Genomic DNA, 6,738 nt, shown 5'->3' with positions numbered 1-6,738 from the left:
TTATTTTCCTGATGTAAGAGCAGGGTGTGTGTGTGCTGCACTCAAGTATCATTAGCCAGAGGAACAACATCACTGCATATAGCAGTTAACAATAAACCTTGAAATTCTACACAGTGGAACAAGCCCAACCCTCAGCCTTACAAGAGAACTGAAATTAGTAGCCTGTCATCCAATGACCGCAGTCTCTGACTGGTGAACACAGTAAGCATGACTAAAACGTGTTTCTGGTGTGTTGAGTATCAGGTTTCAAACTAATGGAGGACCGAGTATCTTGCTTTTTTTCTGTTGCCTTGATTGACCATTCCAGTGCCATCAGAGTGGAGGAAATGTATGTACTCTGAGCTGAGAAAACATTTTTTGCTCTACAGGCAGCAGCACAAGGAAAGGAAAATAATTTATTCAGTGTGAAGAATGAGCGACAGTTTCAAGGAAGTAAGTGCTGTTCATATGTAGGCTAAAGGGTTTACCTGTCATAAGGTTACAGACATTTCTTTATAAATATGTCTTCAGTATCCCAATTCAGAGCTACTTTTATGATTGCTTCCTGTATGGAACATACTAATAGCCCTTTAAGACTATCCCTTGGCAAACAGATGGCGTCAGTAGAAATTGCTTATCATAAGCTAATGTAGTACGCACACACACCATTATCAAGCACAACCACAGACCTTATGTTTTATGAATTGTTTATGCAGGACAGGTATGAGAGGATATGGGGTCATTAACAGTGTGTCTCTCGGAGTCCTGACATTCAGGAGAGACAGTTCAGAGGTCTTTCACTCTCCCTGCAGAGGAGGGTCATCCATTTCGCCAGCGGTGAGACTCTGGAGGAAGATGACAGTGAGGAGGAGGAGGATACATTACAAGAGGAGGTGTTTAAGGAGCCTGAAGACATGGTAGGGAAGTGTTCAAACAGTTAAGATTTTGATTCTTCGTATAAATAATGTTTAGTCCATGAGCACAGTTGGAATGCAGCACTAATCTGTGTGTGTGTGTGTGTTTTAGCCCAAACTCCCATGGAGAGCTTTTACTTGGTCTCTGGGCAGGAAGTCATTGCGCAGTAAGTTGCATTCCATTCATGTGTGCTCTTGAAACAATTTTTTTGAAAGCATTGTCTTACATAACATGTTTTTTCCTTCAGCTTGTGATTTTCTTGGGGAAAAACTGGCTGGTCTACTTGGTCTCAACACTGCCAAATACCAGTATGCTGTAGATGAACATCAGCGTGATAACAAGGTAAGGTACATAAAACATTACACTCACATACGGCCAGGAGTCTTGATCACATAAGAGTCATGAGTTTTTCCTGACCATGTGAGTTGACCAGGTACAACCTGGTGATAGGCACTAAGCCCCGGAGTTGTTTTCTGGTCAGGTAAAGTGGTCAGGAAAGGTTTCTGGACCGACACATAAAGCCTGCACAACATAGTCAGAAATGTCGACCACATATGCATTTGTTTCCAATCTTCAGTCAAATTCTTGGTTAAACATACACTAACTTTAATAATTTAGCAGTCACACTCAAACAAAACTCTTTTTCTGAACCGAATTGAAAAATGTTTAAGCTAGCGGTTTTGTTTCCTTCTAGAACACAGGCAGTAAAGACACTGAATGCTCCTATGAGAAAAGAAGGGAGAGAAGTCACCTTTCTTTGAGGATGAGCAGTGAATATGGTGCCACAAGCTCCCAAGGAGTCCCAGCTGGTTCTCAAGCCACTGAGCAGAGAACGACAGGATCCCACAACATGGGTTATCAAGATGATAATGAGCACTGAAAAAGAACTAGGCTAATAAACAAATCAAATGTTATTTGTCATATGCGCTGAATTACCGTGAAATGCTTACTTACAACTCAACAAACAATGCAAAAAAATGTAAGTAAAAAAATGAGGCAAAATAAACTAAAGGAAAAATAGTAAAACAATAGTATGCATTGAACTTGTTGTGCTAACAAACTAAGAGAGCAAATATTTATATTGCTGTGTGTATTTGTTGGTGTTCCTCTGTGATTTCTACTGTATTGCACTTTATCTGACTATATTAATACCATTCTGAAATGTTAATTAAAAACATGCAGTATACATTTTCCATGCATGCCTTCAATTTAAATGAATTTCTGACTAAATGTGGTTTGTACATTATGCGTGGAAATATCGACAAAATATTTTGGATAGCAGAGAACATACATAATTGCTGTGTATTACTGATGACTGTACACTTTGGCTAGGGATAAAAAATAATCGACGAGGATGGGATTCGAACCCACGCGTGCAGAGCACAATGGATTAGCAGTCCATCGCCTTAACCACTCGGCCACCTCGTCGTAGTGTTTCCTGTCGTAAAACAGTTAGCTTTATCAAATCACATGAACTACATCATTTTTATCCGGCTGCACATGCTACTGCATGATTTGTATTTTTCGCAACATTTAACGTTGCATTTTAGAATTGTTCTGTTTTGATTTTCATAAATAAAATCTATTTGTTTTAGCTAGTTAGTTACATCTGTCTCAAGCATTGTGGTAGCTGATTTAAAGTCAATTTATGCTTGATCTGAAATGTGGTGGAGGCACCGTATGGATGATGTGACGCAATTATAGAGCCTCTGGAGGAATGCAGAGGCCAAATTGAGCTCTGTACTGCATCGCTGTGCGCCTCTCAAATGTTGTAACAATGTGGAGGGCTACGTATAGCTCTGCATTGACATGATTGGTTGACGGTAGGTGAGTGCGGGAGGTCCTGTATAAACACAAACTCACTTCCTTGTCAACTTCCTTCACGGCTGCCCAGCGGAACGCAAGAAGTGTGTATGCTCTGACTTCAGCAGAGGCCATATCTTCGTAAATGCTGCACAGCCAATGCAGAGATCAGACAGACCATGTAAAGGCTTTTAGCCAGCAAGCAAGCGTTTCAAGTTGAACCTATCAGCGTTTGGAAACATTTGATACGCATGCGCACTGTCTTTGAATTCAAAGCGAGTAGTAGCAGCAGCGAGTGCTTTGAAAGCTAACATGCAAATGGCTGACAGAATCATTTCGGCGGTTTCGGATTACCCTGAGTTGTATAACGTAACTTTAAACTCATACAGGGACTCACAGAGAAAGGCAAGGGCATGGAGGGCTGTAAGTCTGCAAGTGGAAATGCCTGGTAAGGTCAGCTTGCTGCTAGCAATAGCTTGCTATCGACCCAGTTAACGTTAGCTCGTAAGCTAGCCAACTAGCTAACTATCGCTACCTAGCTATTTGAACTGTTGTTGACCAAACTTTCTCTCACCTATGTAGCTACGTACCTAGCTACATCCTTAGCTATCTAGCTACCTGCCAATTGTTATCCCTCAAATAAAACAACATTGTGATCCCTGCAATAAGGTAAATTAGGAATAAATACATGTTTACATAACATTCAAGAAATGTAATGTGTGTATTTTAATCATGATCAGACTATCCATAGGTCAGATTGAGATTTGCTCTATTTGTGTTCGATGCAGATATCCTGACCCCACTCCCCTCTTCTTTTTGTGTTACGTGTCATTTGGGGTGTTTAGTGGATGACTGTCGGAATAAATGGAAGAACCTGAGGGACACTTTTGTCAAATTCAAGCGGGCTGAGCAGCAGAGGAGAGCATCTGGGGAGCTGGACATTCACAAGAAGACCTGGATGCACAGCAGAAGCATGTCCTTCCTTACCCCCTTCATCCAGCCCAAGGGCTTGCAAGGAGACACCACAGATGATTTGGAAGAGGAGGAAAGGGAGAGGAACAGGGAAAGTGCCACAGAAGGTGTGGACGATAAATCAGCCTACATTATCCATGAGATCGAGGGGGGCCAGGCAGACGATGAGGATGCTCCCTCTCCTGACACTGTGTCTGGATCCAATGGGCCCAGCCGGAAGAGGAGGTGGCAGATGGATGGACTGGAGGACATAGAGGATGAGATGTTCTTCTTTAGTTTACTCCCGTATCTTAGGAAGCTCCCCCATAGAAAGAAGAGTGCTGTAAAATTGAAAATACACCAACTTCTACATGAAGCAGCATTCCAATAACCCACTGCCCAGCCTCTGCCCTCAATTCTGTTTCCAAGGTTTTGTAAAGCACAAGCCTTCATTTTGTCCTGTTATCAACTATTGTTCTATATTCAGTTTGATACTATGCCTGTTTATGGTTATTGCAAAGTCATTTGTTAACAAATAAACACTTTCAACATTTGAGGGCCTGAATTGCTTACTTTGTCTGTGAGCAATTCTCCCACATGTTCAAAATAATAAAACAAACTCTTCACCCTGGGCTGATGCGATTGGAAACCGTTAGCAAATGTGATGCTACCAGTTGAGCAAGGTTAAACATTATAAGAATCATTGAAAATCCAGGAGGTGAGAGAAGAAGCACCAACACAAGTCGTATTTGTTTTGAATGCAGAGAGGGGTACTTTTCAATACTTACCAGGTGGGGGCAGTCACTGTCAAAGAAAAAAAGTTATTTCTCCAGCCAAGGAGTGTTGTCCACCATCAGTTTCCTTTTTGGACTGAACTTAACCTGTTATTGTTAACTAACACTGGTTTGCATGGGAAGGCACTCTGAACTGGTTATGTAACATCCCACTTGTCAGCAGCACTGTAGTCTACACCATAGCAGAAAAACGATCAAGTGCTAAAGGGCCTCTCTGGTTCACTTGGACACTTAAACCAATCTACGGCACTGCTTCGGTATGTACCAGCTCAATCCCAATGCCTCTCTATAGCCCCGTTTATACCTGGTGCTAACATGGGTTCTCTGTCCTGATATTGTCTACCTTCTGATTATCCATTCTGTTATCCATCCACTGTCTGCATTGTGACCAGATTTCCTGGTCCCTTCTTTATGCAAATTATTTCACAGCTATTCTTTCAAACTATGATTTATTTAATGTAAGACAAATATTGATGTGACCAATCAATCAATGGTGCCACCTGTCAATGAGGGTGGAATAATTTTGATTTAAATGGCTTCTCTGTCCAGATCAGTCTACACTTGTAAGATATTCAGACACAATGTGTGTCTGACTACCTCTGGAGGTGGGCAGGATGATCTGATCACAATCAGATCGCAGTGTGTCTTTTGATTGTGGCCACATTTTTAGACAGTTGTAGACAATCAGAATGTAGACTTTTCAGACAGACCATTTCACTCTCCAAAATTCTAACAACCAGGGCCGGCGCTACGGGTTGGCTAAGCTGGTCATGGACCCGTCCAGATAGAATTTTTACCCCCCCCCTGTTTTAGTTTGGTTTCCCCATAAACATAACAAATGGTATATGAATTACCCTGTTTGGGTTTGCCAGTGTAGTGCTGCAAGTAGCACAGACCGGGACAGTGTGCTCTCATGATCTGAGGAGGGGTGAGGGAGGGGGATGTAATAATTTCATTGTAGTTCAAATCCAAAAATGCATTCTGATTGGGCACTTAACCATGCAATGCCATAAGGTACCGCATCCATTTACTTGTTTAGGAATCTCATTGGATCCCAGGGCGAGGGGGTTTTTGCTCACAGAGAAGAGGGAAAATGGTTCACTTTTGCAGACAACTACAGCTAATAATGGGCTAGAGATGGATCGCGGAAGCCCACTCAATCCATTATATTGTTTTTTTTAATGAGAGTCTCTCCCTTCTCACATGTACAGTCGTGGCCAAAAGTTTTGAGAATGACACAAATATTAATTTCCACAACGTTTGCTGCTTCAGTGTCTTCAGATATTTTTGTTAGGTGTTACTATGGAATACTGAAGTATTATTACAAGCATTCCATAAGTGTCAAAGGCTTTTATTGACAATTACATGAAGTTGATGCAAAGAGTCAATATTTGCAGTGCTGACCCTTCTTTTTCAGTTCCAGTTCTCTGCTGCCCATGACTGGAACAAATTACAAAAATCTCTGAAGCTGGAGACTAGCTTTAAGCTAGCTTTAAGCACCAGCTGTCAGAGCAGTTTACAGATCACTGTACCTGTACTTAGCCTATCTGTAAACAGCCCATCTATCTACCTACCTCATCCCCATACTGGTGTTTATTTAATTATTTTGCTCCTTTGCACCCCAGTATCTCTACCTGCACATTCATCTTCTGCCGATCTACCATTCCAGTGTTTAATTGCTATTTTGTAATTACTTCGCCACCATGGCCTATTTATTTCCTTAACTCATTTGCACTCACTTTATATAGACTTTTTGTTTTCTTTTGTTCTACTGTATTATTGACTGTATGTTTTGTTTATTCCTATGTGTAACTCTGTGTTGTTGTATGAGTCGAATTGCTACGCTTTATCTTGGCCATGTTGTAGTTGCAAATGAGAACTTGTTCTCAACTAGCCTGCCTGGTTAAATAAAAGGTGAAAAAAAGGAGTAGGGACACAAAATTATATTCCTTGTCAATAGAGGGATCTGACGTGTTGCATGTTACGAAGGTGGACTTCGGAGCGTTTATCACTTTGGTTATCAACTGGACAGCGCAAACAGAGAGGAAATCTGAGAGAATAGGCATTGAGAGTGCGGCTGAGCATATTTTGTGACTCAGGAATATTTCTACAGAGGCATTTCAAGGAATCCTGTCGATGAATGCTCTGTCCTCACAGGCACCTGAGCCTGTGTAAGGATTTGATTTCAATGTGACTGAAGGAGTGAGATGGTTGTTTGATTAATTTTTGTATTATGTTGCCCCCCCCCCCTTCCCACAATGGAATATTTTTGTTTCAATACCCCGTAGAGTAGGTA

General features: G+C 41.4%; 2 protein-coding genes and 1 non-coding gene across 4 annotated transcripts; 2 read left to right on the top strand and 1 right to left on the bottom strand.

Moving 5' to 3' along the window:
• Positions 1-63: 63 nt before the first annotated feature.
• Positions 64-2,080, top strand: LOC135557658 (protein FAM177A1). 2 transcript variants are annotated; one of them, XM_064991146.1, is made up of 5 exons: positions 64-432; positions 729-896; positions 1,006-1,060; positions 1,142-1,236; positions 1,589-2,080. In XM_064991146.1, exons 1-5 carry the CDS (start codon positions 412-414, stop codon positions 1,772-1,774), a joined length of 525 nt encoding a protein of 174 aa, XP_064847218.1. In that variant the 5' UTR covers positions 64-411; the 3' UTR covers positions 1,775-2,080. The 2 variants fall into 2 exon arrangements, with proteins under 2 accessions (XP_064847218.1, XP_064847219.1); XM_064991147.1 differs by having other exon boundaries at positions 73-432; positions 792-896.
• Positions 2,081-2,240: 160 nt separating this feature from the next.
• Positions 2,241-2,322, bottom strand: trnas-gcu (transfer RNA serine (anticodon GCU)). Its single transcript has one exon. It is a non-coding gene; the product is annotated as a tRNA-Ser (tRNA).
• Positions 2,323-2,748: 426 nt separating this feature from the next.
• Positions 2,749-4,202, top strand: LOC135557657 (uncharacterized). Its single transcript, XM_064991145.1, has 2 exons — positions 2,749-3,145; positions 3,543-4,202. The coding sequence occupies exons 1-2, from the start codon at positions 3,010-3,012 to the stop codon at positions 4,037-4,039; spliced, it is 633 nt and encodes a 210-aa protein (XP_064847217.1). The 5' UTR covers positions 2,749-3,009; the 3' UTR covers positions 4,040-4,202.
• The last annotated feature ends 2,536 nt before the right edge of the window (positions 4,203-6,738 follow it).

This window comes from Oncorhynchus masou, chromosome 16 (genome assembly GCF_036934945.1).
Source record: "Oncorhynchus masou masou isolate Uvic2021 chromosome 16, UVic_Omas_1.1, whole genome shotgun sequence".
In the NCBI taxonomy this organism is placed as follows: domain Eukaryota; kingdom Metazoa; phylum Chordata; class Actinopteri; order Salmoniformes; family Salmonidae; genus Oncorhynchus; species Oncorhynchus masou.
The sequence above is the reverse complement of the archived record's forward strand: the minus strand, read 5'-3'. Positions and strand labels throughout refer to the sequence as shown.

Bases quoted from the DNA above. Each gene is read 5' to 3' on its own strand.
- LOC135557658 (XM_064991146.1), top strand. From the start codon at position 412: ATGAGCGACAGTTTCAAGGAA. The intron at 433-728 runs GTAAGTGCTGTT...GGTCATTAACAG, and splicing joins TGAGCGACAGTTTCAAGGAA to TGTGTCTCTCGGAGTCCTGA. The intron at 1,061-1,141 runs GTAAGTTGCATT...TTTTTCCTTCAG, and splicing joins GGGCAGGAAGTCATTGCGCA to CTTGTGATTTTCTTGGGGAA.
- LOC135557657 (XM_064991145.1), top strand. From the start codon at position 3,010: ATGCAAATGGCTGACAGAATCATTTCGGCGGTTTCGGATTACCCTGAG. The intron at 3,146-3,542 runs GTAAGGTCAGCT...TGGGGTGTTTAG, and splicing joins TCTGCAAGTGGAAATGCCTG to TGGATGACTGTCGGAATAAA.